General features: G+C 44.3%; 3 protein-coding genes across 7 annotated transcripts in view; 2 read left to right on the plus strand and 1 right to left on the minus strand.

Moving 5' to 3' along the window:
• LOC147019412 (putative histone deacetylase 1-B) overlaps positions 1 to 1,343 on the plus strand; it is a 47,613-nt gene extending 46,270 nt beyond the window's left edge. For 2 of the 4 annotated variants that reach the window (XM_085893848.1, XM_085893850.1), the window contains 2 exons: positions 786 to 846; positions 997 to 1,343. In XM_085893848.1, coding sequence (XP_085749974.1) covers positions 786 to 846; positions 997 to 1,030 — 95 coding nt within the window. In that variant the 3' untranslated portion in view covers positions 1,031 to 1,343. The remainder of the gene's footprint in view (positions 1 to 785; positions 847 to 996) is intronic. The other 2 variants (XM_085893849.1, XM_085893851.1) reach the window with 1 other exon arrangement.
• The window catches only part of LOC147019407 (uncharacterized), a 520,827-nt gene that overhangs the window by 373,492 nt on the left and 129,277 nt on the right, over positions 1 to 18,058 (plus strand). The window lies entirely within an intron of this gene.
• Positions 1,327 to 18,058, minus strand: part of LOC147019414 (tyrosine-protein kinase Src42A-like) — a 53,325-nt gene continuing 36,593 nt past the window's right edge. Inside the window, exons 2-8 of the mRNA XM_085893846.1 lie at positions 14,229 to 14,350; positions 13,766 to 13,929; positions 12,349 to 12,517; positions 7,599 to 7,757; positions 7,244 to 7,425; positions 6,468 to 6,624; positions 1,327 to 2,061 (exon numbers count right to left, since the gene is read on the minus strand). Coding sequence (XP_085749972.1) covers positions 1,856 to 2,061; positions 6,468 to 6,624; positions 7,244 to 7,425; positions 7,599 to 7,757; positions 12,349 to 12,517; positions 13,766 to 13,929; positions 14,229 to 14,350 — 1,159 coding nt within the window. The 3' untranslated portion in view covers positions 1,327 to 1,855. The remainder of the gene's footprint in view (positions 2,062 to 6,467; positions 6,625 to 7,243; positions 7,426 to 7,598; positions 7,758 to 12,348; positions 12,518 to 13,765; positions 13,930 to 14,228; positions 14,351 to 18,058) is intronic.

Here is an 18,058-nt window from a genome sequence, read left to right on the forward strand (position 1 = left end):
CAGATCAGGATAATCCAGTTTGGGTACCACTCCATCCTGTCACTGAGCCAATTGCACATATAAAGTCTCCTCATGTCATCTTGACTCGGTTTTTGCCGAATGGAGATGATGCTTGGGAAAAGTTTCAGTTCCTGAGTGAGGATACGCCAGACTGATGTTGGTTTGATGCTGAGCTTCCAGGAGCGCCGGTGGTGGGACTTATTGTGACTGTCCACGACAGAATCCTGCACGGCGTCGATGCTGGCTTGGCTCTTGGTTACTGATGCTGGCCTGCCACTGTTGTCCTTGCTATGGTTGTGCACTCTCCCCTTGTACTCAAAATTTTTCAAATACGTTGAATGTCACAATTTGTGGGTCCATCACGTGTTCGAAGGTCGTATCCCCGGCAGAACGTCCGGCGGGTGTTTACATACCAGATGTAGACCAAATTCTCGGCAGAATGCCCAGGGAGCAAATACCAAGATAACACCACCAAACCCTGAAAAGGAAAATGGTATCGGTCAAAAAACAAAGAAATGGCAGGAAGTCAAAGTTTTATCAATTGTTCTGAAACACCCTGTAGTTCCTCAACAAAGTGAAGTTTTGAAAGCACCATGTGATGCGTCATCATTGTTGCATTGCCATGTGCTGCGCACTGAGAATGCATCGCATCTCTACTGTAAATGTGACTGTTCATCGATGTGTAGTTTTATTGGTGGTAGCCCACCAACTTTACTAGTTTCAAGTTGATTTGCAACTTCAATCCCTTCTGCTGTACATTTTCACTTTTATGTTTTATCTTCAAGTAGAAACGAAGGAAGAAGAGCAAAGCAAGGAACCAAGCCCTGAGAAGACTGACCAAAAGGGGTAGGCTTGGTCCCAGTCGGAATCCAGTTGGTGTTTTGATATAAAGGGCTGCAATTATTTCATTTTAAAATAATTTTGTTATTTATAAGGTCAAGTCGATTTTATGAAACGATGGCATTTGTAACATCACAGAACTTGAACTCGTTGCAGGGTTAAAACCGAAGAGCAAAAGGGAAGTGCTTGAGGTGAGAAGTCGGCTGAGGTCTGCCTGTACATATGAGAACTCTGCCCAAGCTATTTTTAACTCTCCCTTCCCCAATCCCCAATCCCCACAAGGCAAATGTTACTTACCCTGCAATTTGAAGAAGTATTTCTCGATTTTTTTTTTTTATGGAATCATATTCTTGGCAACTTGTCCTTGCTCAACATTCTTTTGATTCTGGTCTGGATCTTTTGTTATCTTGTGTATTCTGAATCCATCGACATTTGTCAAGTTGAAAAAAATTACATTGACCATTCTTCAATAAAATGGACAAATAGTTTGAATTTTCACAAAAGTTTTATTTTCTTCATTTCAGCGATTCCATATACAATATCTTCGTCTCCTGCTCTCTGCACATTAAACTTCAGTGTTCTTTTATTAGTGTTAAGGAAAATTGAATTGGCACACAATTTGGTAACAAAATAATTTTATACAGAATTTATGGAGAAAGGCACTATAACTTATTACAGTAGTGTGTTGCTTGTGCAATTACCTGTTGATTCACCAGCATCACAGCAATTACAATCAATCATTGCACGATTTATCATTGAACGACCGTTGCGAGCATAGCTTCAGATTCGATGCGGTCTGCACAGTATCGAGGGGTGGAACTAGCAGCGGATGGAGTTGTTAAAACTTCACCCTTTAGTGAATGGAAACGGAGCCGGATCTCGATTTCCTCGTGTCCACTAGTGCACGTATTTCAAAATAACAGGCAAGGAAAAGAAGGCAGAAAGGGCTTGTGTACGGCGCAACTACCGCGTCATCGAAATACCCCCGCGGCTTACTTCATCACACCTCAAGGTGTCACAAAATGTTAGTGTTGGCATAGTTGGAGTTGTCTGCGAAAAAGTCATCGAGTTGCCACTGCAACGTCTCAAATGTGGGCCTGGCCATTTCTTCGGCATCCCAGCACTTGCACGCGATTGCATAAAGAAGTTCAGGGCATTCCGGGGGTCGTTGCATTCGGTACCCGCGCTCTATCTCTCGCAGTACCTCCTGGTTTGTCATTCCTAGGGAAACACGGTCACACAAAGCGCACTTGTTGCAGACATTTGACCCTCGGTGAAAGTGCAGAACAGCATGGAAATTTAATTTTGTAACTAAGTTATTCAGTATGACTTTGGAAGGTGTGATTATATTTGTACCTCATTTTTCGGTCATCTCTATCATCTCAGTAGAGATGACCTAATAAGTCTCGAAGTCTGTCCGTCCATAATCAAACCGAGTGGAGACAAATAACCAATAGTGGAATGGATAGAGGTCGATGAGACATGCACAACGATATAACTTTCAAGGTCGTCCAAGGTCGAGGTCAACGTCACGAGGCTGTCAAAGTTGTGAAAATCGTCTTTCAAATCGTATCTCCTCCCTCATTTATCAAGAGAGAGATCAAATGTTATAAGTGATTCAGATACAACGGACTATAATCGAGAACAACACAAGCCATTTTTTTGAAATTTGCTCTCGTTCCGATTTTATAGCCCTTCAAACTTCGCTCTGATTCTCCGTATGGGCCTTTCATAAAGTACATACAAAAATAAAAGTATTAACTTAAGAACCGGAACTCTCCGAGACAAATGACATTTGAAGCTTTTGTCAGATTGAACTAAAACGATGGAACACAAGTTTATATGCACACTCACTTTCATTTATGACATTAACATTGTCTTGAATGTCAATTTGTACTTTTATTTTCAATAATGACATGCTGTGATATTAAAAGAAAAAGGTAAATTACACCGCTAGGGACTGCATCGTCATGACTTGCAAACATCAGTTCATAAGGAACTGCTGGCTTTGCAAGCGATTAGCGATGTATGAGGGGGTTGGGTGGTTTAAAGCCCACGTACGGGCTGCGTACTGGGGTGGGTGGGTGGTCACGAGCCTGTATACAGAGGGGGGTGGGTGGGTGGTCACTAGCCTGCATACAGAGGGGGTGGGTGGTTTTGAAACCCGGAGGTAGAGCGTACGTACTTTATGAACTTTCTCTATTCCAGTCTGGCACAGAGTTACTTTCGACCTCTGGCAGAGATGACTGGCACTCCTGCTCGGGGGTATTTTTTTTTTTTCTCTTGAAATGATTTTCCCATGAACTGCTGTCACAATGGGACCCCAACAGGTTCACTGGTCATCTAGTGTTCAATAAATTTTGCATGACGAACCAACAAAGTTGATGTAAAAATTTTTATTCCTCTGCTGACGAAGTCATCAGTGCCATTATGTTCTGGGGTTGTACATATACATACGTGTTGATTTTTTTTTTCTCTGCAACCCCTTATCCGATTGACATGCTTCACCAAAGGTGTGAATACTCATGTGGAATGTTTTAATGATTGTCATAGGTCACGTGGTGTGGCAACCGTGTTGGAAAAGGGAAAAATTTGGACCTCTATCTCAAACCCCTCCATGGAAAAAAAAATTGAGACGACTCCCCATGGGAAACGAGTGATTTTTTTTTTTTTATGAAGTCATAATTGCATATGTTGAATGCTTTATCGGAGCAGAATGAAAATTTTTGAGGGTCTTCTTTGGCTAAATTGATATGGGGCAAAAAAAAATAAAATTGTTGACATCATTGGTCACGTAGTGTTAATTTTTTTTTATTTTTTTTATAACCTTCAAAGAAAATCTCACGGCTGGACAGATTGAGGCGAAACTTTACAGGTATGATCATCTATTCCAAAGGAACAAAAATTCTCTACCTATGATGTCATCGGTCACATGGTTTGGCAGCTTTCAAGTCTGTATAATGATGCAATAATGTGGGCAGAGGCATATATTTTGATGTCAAAGAGTGCCCTTCAAGTTGTTGTTCAAGGGTCTTGGCTGTGGCAGGAGCTCACTGACAAAGGGTATGGGGGAGGGAGGAAGGAGGTGAAGACTGAGGAATAGCAAAAATGGTTGATCGCTCAGAGAGGAACATCAGTTGGGGGGGACTGTGCTGAAGAGGATGTGCATGAGGTGGTGATAGGCAGTACATATGAAAGACAAGTGAGGAGGATGAGAACTTGTGCATGGAGATTATTTGGGAATAAGGAAACAAAATGAATACAGGTGTGCAATACATGGATTTTGAGGGTGAGCAGGTGAGGGCTGCTTGATGCAACCACATGCAACCTTGAGTTGCTTGGTGGGGGCAGGAGTAAGATCAGATGCAAGCTTTTATATTGTTACGAATTCTGGCCCGTCCGGCGTGCGATCGGCCACGTAACTCAAATCGCGACTCGTCGCCCACCGGAACGGACAATTCAGTCGTGACCCTCTTGGAACTACCGCCAAGGAGCGAGCCACAGGTGGGGGTTTAACCTCACCACAACCCAGTCCGCATTCTACCTGCGCGAAATAGGGTGAATCGCCGAAAGTCGATATACCTAAGTACTCACACGGGTAACCTACCAAGGGGTTGCACCACGCCACAGTTCGACTCCAGACACGAACCGCTTAAGCGGCTCGTTCCGTGCTACAGGGATAACCGAGCGGAGTTATCGTCGACCTTGACGGTTCCGATTAGTTACCGGGTGTTTTAAACCCACTATCAATCCCTTATGTAATGCAAGATTGAGATTCAACAAAGGAAAGGACGAAGCGAAACGGGGGAACAATTGGACAAGCACATTTAATGCGCGACACACGGAAGCACGTATTTCCAGTCAGCAACAATTAATCATGCACGTATACAGAGGCAAGAACAAAAGCAAGAATGAAACGCAGGGCTACAACTGAATATAATAATTACACTGGCACTTATGCAGGTCTAAACTTGACGGATTGGCGCCACACACGCACATTTACACAAAACACAAAGAAACAAAAGTGGCGACTTCCCTTTTTTCGCACAGAGTCCTTCTCCCGCGCCCTCAGCTTTTAGCTCCTCCGGTGTGGTCGGTGAGCTCGTGCTTCGCGCCGGCACGTGGTGGCCGCTCTACGCCACGGACGGGGTTTTGGGGAACAAACGGGGTTTTCCGGCGCTATCTCGGTGCGGACGGGGGGGGGGGGGGTAGAAACTGTTGATACTTGGGGCCGAGAGAGGGGAATGGCAGATGCTCCGTCCCACCAGCGGGGTCTCGGGACCGCACCGACTCCTACTGACCCTCCGACCAGGAACTCTCGAGCAGGAGCTTCCTCTCTCTCTCACCACACCATGTACAAAGGGATCAAGCGCGCTCCGTCCCACCAGCGGACTCTCGGGACTGCACCGACTCCGACTGACCCTCCGACCAGAAACTCTCGAGCAGGAGCTTCCTCTCTCTCTCTCACCACACCATCATGTACAAAGGGATCAAGCGCGCTCCGTCCCACCAGCGGACTCTCGGGACCGCACCGACTCCGACTGACCCTCCGACCAGGAACTCTCGAGCAGGAGATTCCTCTCTCTCTCACCACACCGTCATGTACAAAGGGATCAAGTACGCGCCGAACTCTCCTCGTCCACCCCCTTTTGTAGCGCGGGGCTCCACCCTGTCGCTCCTCCCCGTTCTTCGCTCCACCCCTCTTCGAGGCGTTTCGAGAAAGGTCCCGACAGGGGGCATTCCTCCTCCCTGATCGCGTCACACCATGCTTCCACCAATCGGGAGCGAGCTACCCCACCCCTCCCCTTCACACCAAGCATGGGGAAAAATGGTGGGAAAAAACCCCACAGGCTTCACAAGTGCTTTTGTTCTGCCAATCCTTTTCGGACGGTTTCCGTGGTGCGGAAACCGTCTTACCGTGGTCCGCGGAGGATAGCGTTCGTAAGCGGGCGTAGTGGCAAAGATGGTGGTGATTGTTGGGGGTGGTGTGAGCGTGGTGGGCGTATTTGGTGGAGGTTGTTGTTTGCGTGGAGGTTTGGGGCAATGGTGGCTCAAAATAACGATAGCTAAAGAAAAACGGCTTACTAAAGCGTCGCAGCCCGAACGAATCACACATATTCCCTCTAAACAACGGGTGTGGGCTAACTCCACATGAACTTATCGATATATCTCACCTGAGGACCTTTCTGGTGTATTGCAAATTTCTACAACCATAACAATATAATAGCACACGAACTTGCCACCAGTGGGAGTGACAATCCTTGGGAAGCTGCTACATGATACCAAGAGTGCAGCAGGCCTCGTTTTTGACTGCCTCAACAGGAAGCAAGATGAGAATCTGGAGCACCACCCCATAGTGGGGAGCCATACTCTACTATCCTATGCAGAATACCCAGAGGGTGATAAATGTCACGATTATGACTCTCCAATGAGAAGTTATGGAAAAGTGAGAGGCCAAGGAATTCTTGGGACTGCACCCCTTCTACTGGCTGTCCATAGAAGAAGAGAATCAGTCTTTTCGCTTGGCCAATCTACAAAACGTTCATTCATTTCTTGTTGCTGATATAATATGGTAGGTTGCAAAGAGGTGAGGAAGTGTTTTCCAAGCACAAGTATGGAAGGCGTACCAGGGTAGGGCATTTTCCCGTAGGTGATTATTTCGTAGAGAAGAATCCCAAAAGACCAAACATCTGATTTTGTTGTAAATCTTCCATAATTTGCTGCCTCCGGTGCTGTCCATTTCACCGGGAACTTGGCACCTTGCTTAGCTTCGTACTCGTCATCCTGAAACACACAGCCCACCCTGAAATAGGGGTGCACCAACCTTGAAGGGGGGGGGGTGCTCGCTTACAGATACACAATCTATTTTCAATGTTTGAAACAATGAAGACATAAGCACACACAGTGTTATCAAAAACCAAGTCGGCTCCTCTCTCTCTGCAGCCTTCCAGCACGTAACAGACTTCAGGATAATATTTTTCTTTGGATTGAGTGACTTATTCCAAACTCAATGTGCCATTACCACCTTGATACATGATAAACACTGCCTTGATTCATGATGGGTCACATAACCATAAACTCCTATTCTGGTGCAATGGCAACAGGACGGGCTTCAGGTGAAGACGTTGGCTGTCGATCTGCATTTTGGTTGTCGTTGTTAAAGCGACAACAGCATCTTTAACAGAGTGGGCCATTGTGTGCCAACACCTGAGGCAAATTTCTCATATATTTCACATTCGGTGTGGGAAGGTTGGGTGGGGATCTGTCCTGTCTGAGCCCTTGTGGTACAAGTCATCACTGAAGGTTTGCTACTCTGTACTTGTGCAAAAAGGCCTATATTGTGATCTGGGATACATTTTGATATCAAAACTAATTCCTCATCTTTCCAGACTGCGGTTCATACCCGAATGACGCGTGCCAGGCCAAAGTCTGCCACCTTGCAGATATTGTGAGCGCCAACAAGGATGTTTCGAGCGGCTAGGTCACGGTGGATGTGATTCTGCGACTCCAGGAAAGCCATGCCGGAAGCTACCTGTGCTGCCATGTCAATAAGTTGTGCGAGCTGCAGTGTCTTTCCCTTTTCACCTGCATCCAAACAGGGTGATCGGAAGTCGTTTCAGAACGAGGACCTCTTCACCTGCAATTAACGTTGTATTTGCACAAATTTATCTCCTGCACATTCACACTCATCCCAATGCTTTGTCGATTTTGCGCGACATAAAATGCTCTGAAATGAGACCATGCCGTGGAGAGCGTACCTTGCAGGTATTTGAGGAGACTTCCGTTGCGCATCAGCTCGGTTATGATGTATATTGGCTCTGTGAGGGTGCACACGGCGTACAGCTGGATGAGCTTGGGGTGCCGCAGCTGTTTCATTGTTTGAGCTTCTTGGAGAAACTCCTTCTTGTTCATTGTACCTGGAGATACGATAATGTCAGACCTCACACCCACACTGCTCATGGTGAACGTGGCTCGAGGAGGGCTTTCTGCCCAAAATGATTATTATAGCTATGTATTATTGCAAAATTAGCCCGTGCAAGCGAAGCGTAAAGCGAGGTTATGCAATTGGTTCACTTCGTCTGTCTGTCTACAAATGTCAGGTTATGATCGAGGAACAACTTGCGTTTAATTGTTGAATGTTGCATTGTCAACGAATTAGAACATGAATTGGAAAACAATCCTGCAGTTTATCAGCTCTGAAGTTGGCAAATTGTGTGGAATATCGTTCTGATCGTACGTGCGGAGAGACGAGTGAGATACTATGTTTACTCTGCCTGTCTGACATTGAAGCAAAATTGAAAATCATTCCAAACAGGAAACTCTCTGCTTTTAAGGATGTCATAAGAGGACACAAAACAGGCATGTAGAACTAATGTAACATGATAAATAAGGTGGTGTAAAAGATGTGGGATCAATGGCAGTAAACTTCCGAATTATTTTTTTCTGAAACTTTTCAAATCTTTATTTTATTTTAATTTATTTATTATATTATTTTAATTTATTTTCTTTATAATTTATTATTTTAATTTATTTTCATCAGCAAGGTTATGGAATCCATCATCGCTTCAGACATGAAATCCTTCCTCTTCTCCAATGGCTTGATTTCCAATCATCAATTTGGTTTCAGACCAGGTCACTCTACCCTAGATATGCTGCTACTGCTCTCCCATCAATGGATGGAGGTCCTCAATGCCAGACAGGAAATCCGAGCCGTATCCCTGGACATATCACGTGCTTTTGACACAGTCTGGCACCCTGCCCTACTCACCAAACTCTCTGCCCATGGTATTCAAGGCCATCTCCACTCATGGCTCGCAGACTTCCTCTCCTGTCGCAGTCAACGTGTGGCCCTAAATGGAGTTCTTTCATCCCCTCTTCCTGTGCAGGCTGGAGTTCCTCAAGGTAGCGTTCTGGGCCCTGTTCTTTTTCTGGTTTTCATCAATGATCTCTCGGACTCTCTGGAAAATCCTCTATTTCTCTTTGCCGATGACTCAACCCTCTGCCGTACCATCTGTCATCCCTCAGACCGGCAAGCAGCAGCTTCTTCGCTCACTGCAGATCTGGATAAAATCACAAACTGGTCCAACATGTGGAACATGTCTTTCAATCCAGACAAATCTCACACTCTCACTATGTCTCTTCGAAAGGACCGTTTACAAAACCCCCCCATCCACTTTCTCAACAATCCTCTGGAAGAAGTCTTTTCTTTCAAGCTTCTGGGTCTCACTATCTGCCATGACCTTTCTTGGGAAAGTCACATTTCCAACCTTGCCTCAAAAGCCAGTCGCCGACTGGGAATCCTCCGTCGTGCAAAGTCCTTCCTCGGCCCTCTTGAGCTCCTGACCACTTACAAAGCTTTTGTCCGTAGCCTGATGGAGTACTGCTCTCCCCTCTGGGCTGGTGCTCCTGCCTCCCACCTTTCTCGACTTCACGCTGTCGAAACCAGGGCTTTTAAGATCATTGGCATCTCCCCCAATGAAGCTGAGTCTTTGGGCCTCTCACTCAATCACCGCAGGTTGGTCGGTGGTCTTTCTGTCTTCTACCGACTCCTCTCCAGCCTTGCCCCCCCTGCTCTCTCTGCGATTTGTCCCAACCACATTTCCACAGGGCGCTCAAGGTCCGCCAACAACCCCCTTCTGGTAAAACTACCAAAATCACGAATCACTGCTCATCTTCACTCTTTCATTCCTCTTTTTTCCCGCCTTTGGAATAAACTTCCTCACTCTATTCTTTCCCATTCTTCCCTTCAGGCTTTCAAAACAGCTGTTCACCACCACCTCTTATCTTCCCCCATCCAAATCCTCGATCTTTTCTACCCCCGATAATCCACCCAAGCCCACTTCCTTCAATTCTCCTGCTTTCCTTCCTGAAAGTCCCTTTAATGTCCATCTTCCCCTCGCCATGTTCCCCGTCCCATCCCCATCCCTCTCCCTTCCACAGTTTACCTGTGTCTGTTCCCCAATGTTTTGTCCCTTCCACTCCCGCCCCTCTTGTCTCATGCCTCCTTGCTGTGAGTTGTGTGTTAGCTCTCATACGAGCCTCGACCAAGGTATACAAAAAAAAAAAAAAAAAAAAAAAAAAAAAATATGTACTTGAACACGAGACCACAAATCGCCTTTTTCAAAAACCTTCCCTTTTGTTGCGTTTGGACAAAATATTACGGCATTTTCCATCATCTCAACCAATCGAATTTGCCACTCGCAGGTGCTCCCCATGTCCTTTTTCTCAAGACTGCGTGGTCTGAAGTGCGATTTGAACTTAAGTTACTATGCCACCAAAGGTGGACGGAGGCTATGTTTTCCACCCGTTTGTTTGTCTGTGAGCACGATATCTCAAAAAGTTGTGGACAGATTCAGATGAAACTTGGTGGACAGGTTCTGTGTGTGACTACGACGAATTGATTCCATTTTGGTGAAGATCCGGATCTGGATACGAGCATTTTTCAAGTGATTTTTCACCGTTGAGAAATCGGGGCCAAAAACGTTATGGAGCAGGATATCTCCAAAAGTTGTGGATTGATTGTTAAAGTGAAAAGAACAAGGCGATTCGATTTTGGTTCAGGTCAGGATCCAGATCCGGGCGATGAGTGTGATACAAAATGTAAACTGTTCACCTGACGGAGGTATGCACTCCACCGAGTGCCACCCTCCAGTTGTCATTTTCAATATGATCAAAAGTGGTGTTTATATATGTGGAGGAATTGCGTTGCTCAGCCAGCAGGTTAGCCAGATAGCTCAGATGGCAGAGCATTGGTATGGTTTGTCAGAGGACTTGGGTTCGATTCCTGGTATGGGCCTGTAATATTTCCCACATATATTTATAATAATCAAAAGTATTGGTGGTTATTGATTTGAACATATATTTAAAATTTTTTTTTTGTGAAAGCATATCAACTATGTCAAATGCTGGTGGTGATATTAGTTAGAGCCTTCCTCCTGCAAAAACAAGTGCAGGTTCAGTATTCTATCACGTTCTAATTGCAGCCATGAGGTGTGCCCTATCCTCAACAATGGGGCATTCCATGTCAAGTGTACACACCCTCCCGAAACCAATACCTCATTTTCTCCCCATATGTTGGTCATTTATTCACTTGGGTGAAAAAAACTCAAAATACCAACTTTTAGACCTGTGGGCCCATCAGGGCCCATTTTAGGGGCTCCCCAAATTTGGGCGCCCCCGGCTGCCCCACAATCTTCCAGAGGCCATATCACAGGTTGTAGTGGTCCGATTTGGCTGATCTTGGTATCAAAATGCTCGTAAAAGCGAGATCTTTCGAATCGCGTAAAGTAAAATCACTCCGAAACAGGAATTCAAAAAGTTATAGTTTGGGGTGCCCTTTGACCTTGGGCCCCCGCTCCCCAGCCAAACCGATGGTCCCGATTTTTTTCGTGTGAGAATACCCCTTCATATTCTCCAACACCTCAACATAAATTAAAATGGGATCCCAATGGGTTCATGCATGGCAAAGATTTATGTTGGGGGACTCGGGTGCTGGACTCACAATACACAATACATACTATCAAATAAAACATTGGTTGGCAAAAAATCTTGACTATAATATGCTAGGAAAAACTCTTGCTCATACTCGTATCGCTTCCAGTTCCTGCATGTGCATGTGGAAAATTTATGTACAATATTCTGATATAGTGTATTGGAAATCTTGTGTTCAAATATTGTGCCTATTGTGGCGTATTGTGTGTATTGTGAGTCCAGCACCCGAGTCCCCCAATATAAATCTTTGCCATGTGTGAATCCATTGGGGATCCCATTTTAATTTATGCTGAGGTGTTGGAGAATATGAAGGGGTATTCTCACACGAAAAAAAAATCAGGACCATCGGTTTGGCTGGGGAGCGGGAGCCCAAGGTCAAAGGGCACCCCAAACTATAACTTTTTGAATTACTGTTTCGGAGTGATTTTACTTTACGCGATTCGAAAGATCTCGCTTTTACGAGCATTTTGATACCAAGATCAGCCAAATCGGACCACTACAACCTGTGATATGGCCTCTGGAAGATTGTGGGGCAGCCGGGGGCACCCAAATTTGGGGGGCCCCTAAAATGGGCCCTGATGGGCCCACAGGTCTAAAAGTTGGTATTTTGAGTTTTTTTCACCCAAGTGAATAAATGACCAACATATGGGGAGAAAATTAGGTATTCGTGTCGGGAGGGTGTGTGCACTTGACATGGAATGCCCCCAATGCAGAGGTGGTTAGATTGAGATGGACATTCCAGATTCTCAACATTGTTTTTTCTTTGGTAATTGGCTCTTGGAGCAACTTGTACATGTCGGACAAGGAAGACGACATAAATTACAGTAATTATACACAGGTTGGAAGGATGAGAGACAGGCACAGACAACACACACACACACACACACACACACACACACACACACACACACACACACACACACACACACACACACACACACACACACACACACACACACACACACACACACACACACACACACACACACACACACACACACACACACACACACACACCTGGTTTGAGCATCTTGACAGCAACAGAAGTGGTGTTGTTCCAAATACCCTCGAACACATCCCCAAACTGTCCTGAGCCAAGTTTCTGCAGCATTCTGATGGAGTTCCGATCGATTTCCCACTGGTCGACCGTATTGTACGAAAGCCCCCACGTGGAAGGAACTTCGAGCTGTAACATGACATTGTAAAATGGGACTCAGAAGGAGGAAAGAAATGGAATGGAGTACCACTGACATATGAGGCAGCTTGCATGGATCTTTTGGAAAAATTACATTAACAGCAGTAACGACGGCTTGTGAAGTTCAATGGGCACAGTAGTTCGAGCATGACAAGGTTATGAGTGCACAGTATTTGTTTTTGATGTAATTTATTTCTCGACTTTGAACAACACACTGTGTAGCAGCAAAGTTGTTGCACCATTATAATATACAGGGGTGAAGGATGCCAGTTAACTTGCTTTGAGGGTTCGGGGTTTTTAAAAAAGGGCAGCTGGACGACCGGCGCAATCCGCTCCACCCGCCGCAAATCCTGCTTGGGCGCACGCGTAATGTCCGCACATGCCGTAATGGGCATCCCGCCACGCGCCCCATCCGCACATGCCATAATGGCCATCCCGCCACGTGCTCCATCCGCACAAGCCATAATGGCCATCCCGCCACGCGCCCCATCCGCACACGCCATAATGGCCATCCCGACATGCGCTCCGTCTTATGCAAACTAATTACACCAATTTAGGAAATGATGGAAAAAGAAAAAAACCATAGAAAGCTCACAAAAAAGGCTGGTTTCTCCAGGAAACAAGTCGATGCTGCAAAGGATTGTGGTTTCCAAATTCGTCCAACCCCTCCCATACACTTATTCGCCTCATCGAGCTCCTTCAGACCTATTGCTCCTTCCCAGAGGAAAACGTGAGTTCAAGGGAAAGAAACTCAACTGATCAGAGGTTTTTGGGGGAACAGGGTGGACGTTTTCATGACAGTACAGCAATGATGGAGAGATGTCGGACAAAGTGAAATGAAGTTAAGTGGGATTATGTTAAAAAAAAAAAAAAATTGTCGATTTTTCTCATGGAATGTTCTTTCCTTGTGTATACCTGGATAATATGATTCGGGTCGAGCTCACGAACAAAGTGAGTCCATGTGACACAATGACTTGTCATGACAAGCCAAACGATAAGCCTGACGTAGATTGAAGTCCCACGAGTTTGTGAACACCCTCGTGGTGTAACAATTAAGACGATGACAGGGTTAAACTACCCATTTTATTAAGCCAGTCTCGCAATGAGAGCAGTGCGGGTACGAGGAAAGCACAGCAGCACGATGAAATCATCCACTGCAGTTCAAGGTGACGTGGTGGTTGTGAAACAGCTGTTCGGCAACACGACCACACTCGGATTGGGGAAGGTTTGGAAACTTACGCAGATGCAAGGTGTTTTCAAGACCACGCATAGGCCATTGGCATGCATGCTGTAGTACAGCACGAGCTCTGGAAGGGTTCCAAATGTGGTATGCCTGGCAATGAAGAAGCCACCAGCGTCGAGGCGACGGATGCGGTAATGTTTCGCCACATCTCCATCCCTCACTGCCAAGGTTTAGGGGTCACAAGAAGGGTAGAGGTATGGATAAAAACCTGTCACATTCAGCACCGTGCTCTGTTGTTAGACACGGGTGGGTTTTGTTAACAGGGTCCGCCCATCTGGAGTCTAACACATGAACATGAAGGAAACATCACGTGATGCAAAGGATAACGTATACCTCGTCCACACAGTGATCGTTCCCATGGCTGATTGGAATGATAACAGCATTGACAACTAAACATAAAATCCCACACCTAATGGTTGAACTGGCCATTAATAAAAATGCTCCAAAAAGTGGACGCACCCGACAGGGAGTAGTCATCTTGTCGACTCTCGCTCTGGCGAACAAGAAAGGAGCCATTCCCATTCTGTGTAGACAGAAGCTGCTTCTCCGCTTCTGCCCGTTTCATGCTGCCAAAGAACCATCTAGGTACGAGGGAGACAAAAGGACAACCATCGAAAGTCTGCACGCGTGCAATACAAGCCAAAGAGCAAAACGACATGTTTAAACCGCCTCCGATTTGAAATCCGAGTTACAACTTCATCTGTGCAATTCCTTGCAACACCACCTTGAGTAAGTAATTCGATGATAGGTGCAAGTGTCTTGGCCATATCGGAAATTTGTTTAGACTGTCGAAGGATCATCGGCAGATCACATTACAACTACGCACGCAACGGGACGAAATCGGTGCAGGTGCATCAAGGAGGTGCTTTGTACATGCTCCAGGTGTGGGTGCACACAGAGGTTGTTGCCATTGCTTCCTGCCCAAATCCCAAACATACCAACCGATTGAGCCAACAGGATTAATGAATAACTTGGTGGATTTTAGAAACAAGGTCAGGAAGGTTCTTTTCTCTCAAAATGAGTCACTTTTGTAGAAGCTGGATAAATCTTGTGAAGCTGCCTATCAAAAAAAAATTATAGTGAACCACAAATATCATCTATATAATGTGTAGTATGAGATAATATTTAAGATAATCCTAATTATTTTCTCCTTCAGTTTCTACATGAATGAAAATTCACAAAATAAGAAAAAAATATCTACAAGGAGGGGGCTCTAATTCCCACCCATGGGAATACACTGAACCTCTTGAAACATTATCCCACAAAAATACCCCCAAGCGGGAGTGCCGGTCATATCTGCCAGAGGTCGACAGAAGCAAAATCAAATTAGGGGCATCTATAATCTATTCCACGGCTCGTGGATCTGGTCATAGAATGCAGATCGCCAGAACAGTCGGTCACTTCAAATAAATTACGGTAATACAAGTTCAAAAAAAAGTAACTGTGCCAGACTCGAATAGGGCAGTTCATAAAGTACGTACGCTCTACTTCCGGGTTTCAAAACCACCCACCCCCCTCTATATGCAGGCTCGTGACCACCCACCCACCCCCATATGCGTCTCATATCACATCACAATACTTGAAGATTACAACGAACTGTAGATTTATCTCAAATGCATCAGTAATTATTAACTACGGTAATACAGTAATATGGAACAATTATTGACGTCCACGGATTCAACATCACATCGAAAATGTTCCTGTGAACGGGGATATTTTCCCCCTCCCGATGACGACAGGCTCACCTTCATCTTCTGATACGCTTTCATGTAGTCCGACACCACTTTCATAAAGTATGTATGCAGCTGTCGTATCACCCACCATCCATGTACGCAGCCCGTACGCGGGCTTTAAACCACCCACCCCCTCATTTTTGTATGTACTTTATGAACGGCCCATACGGGGCAAAAATATGCAAAAGTTTGTGTAGGACCCGGAGCATCTTCAGAGATTGGCGCCGGCCTCCGGATGACTACTTCAAATTAGCACCGGACATGTAAGAATCAGAGCGAAGTTTGAAGGGCTATAAAATCGGAACGAGAGCAAATTTCAAAAAAATGGCTCGTGTTGTTCTCGATAATAGTCCAGAGTATCTGAATCACTAATAACATTTGATCTCTCTTGATAAATGAGGGAGGAGATACGATTTGAAATCGATGATTTTCGCAACTTTGACAGCCTCGTGACCTTGACCTCGACCTTGGACGACCTTAAAAGTTATCGCGTTGTGCATGTATCATCGACCTCTATCCATTCCACTATTGGTTATTTGTCTCCACTCGGTTTGATTGTGGACGGACGGACGGACAGACTTCGAGACTGGCTTTATTAGGTCATCTCCACTGAGATGATAGAGATGACCTAAAAAAAAACACAAAAGTATAAAATAAAATAAAATTAACAACATCCTAAGACTTCTTCTTATCAAAACAATGAAAACTTGATTATTTATTTTTAGAAAAGAATTTTATATCAAACCTGACACATAAAAACTTATTAAAAGAGTTAAAAACCTTGTCAATCACTTTGAAGAGTGAATCCTCACGAGTACTAAATCCAAATTTGTATATAAAGTATAAAAATCAAAAACTTCAACCAACTTGATATTGAAGTATCTAATTCAATCTAAGAACTCAAAAGAAGAATTAATGTTCCAGAAAGTGTTAATACCAGAATTCTTCTCAATTACTAAACAATATTTCCTGAACTGTTCCCTAACAACCTATCAGCCCGAGTTAACGATAACCACTGCTTGGTGGAACACTGCCTGGCACCCGCTATAAACCTATACTTGTACAGGTTCTGATGGATCCAGAAAAGCCGAGGAATACAAATATTTACTTCTTTACATTTCATACAGAAATTATTAACTAAAACTTCCTGATGCTCAGAGATAATATCTTGGAGTGACTTATGACAAGGAACATGTGTGCTATTTCCTACACGAGTGAAAGTAACCGTATCAATGCCTAACTCTCTTAGTAAAACCTCAACATAAAACTTTCTACAAATAGTCAGGGAATATTGCAAAAATCTGGGAACAAATTCCTTACCAAGAAATTTCTTCACCAATGCGTTTGTAAGGGTGTCCACCAACACATTTCAAAAAGTTTACATTCAACGCCCCTAGGGGAACCCGTGACAGGGGTCAACAGGGGGTCAATGACCTTTTTTAAGATCAAATTTTTCTTATATTTACATTCTGGGTCACAGTATCCGACAGGAAGCATCAAAATTATTCAAAGTAGGCTCATTTTAAAGCTAAGAACATATCTGACATGGTGATACCTAAAACAAATCGATCTGTTAAAAAAAGTTTACACTAAAAACAAAAAATTGTTTTTTTGCTCAAAATTGTGTAAACTTTTTAACAGATTGATTTGTTTTAGGTATCACCATGTCAGATATGTTCTTAGCTTTAAAATGAGCCTCCTTTGAATAATTTTGATGCTTCCTGTCAGATACTGTGACCCAGAATGTAAATACAAGAAAAATTTGATCTTAAAAAAATACACCCGTGCGGGAGTGACGGTCATCTCTGCGAGAAAAAATCCGGCCCGACCAAATATAGATATTGTCCCATAGATTCATATGCCACAATCAAATTCAAGATAACTTTAGAAATGTAGGAGGAGATAGATTTTGAAAATCATCATTTTGCAACTACATGAAGCAGTTTTCGCAAAATTCAGTCACGTGACGTGTACGTATTCGAAGATATCGGTATTCTTTCGAATGGACATGAAAGACAAGGTCAGCTGCTATGGAATGACACCATTCACTAACTTTTACCATGCCCAGTAGAGAATATATAGCCTCCTGAAGGTAGGGCAGTTCTTGCAAACTTTGAAGTCACGTGACGCGAAAACGAAAGTGAAATTTGAAAATCCGTCCTGACCAAATTTAGATATTGTCCCATACATTCATGTGCCACAATCAAATTCAAGATTGCTTGAGAAATGTAGGAGGAGATAGATTTTGAAAATTATCATTTTCGCATTTTTTGCCAACTTTGAAGTCACATGACACGAAAACGAAAGCGAATATCGAAAATCCGGCCCGACCAAATTTAGATATTGTCCCATAGATTCATATGCTACAATCAAATTCAAGATCGCTTGAGAAATGGTGGAGGAGATAGAATTTGAAAATCGTCATTTTCGCAACTTCAAAGGCCTTGTGACCTTGACCTTCGGTGACCTTGAAAGTTATACCATCGTGTACGTCTCATCGACCTCTATCAGGATCACGAATGACCAGATCTCCCTCTTCAACTTCATTGTGAACGG

The sequence above is a fragment of the Eptatretus burgeri genome, chromosome 9 (assembly GCF_056783735.1).
Source record: "Eptatretus burgeri isolate ZD-2024b chromosome 9, Ebu_testis_v1, whole genome shotgun sequence".
Classification (NCBI taxonomy): domain Eukaryota; kingdom Metazoa; phylum Chordata; class Myxini; order Myxiniformes; family Myxinidae; genus Eptatretus; species Eptatretus burgeri.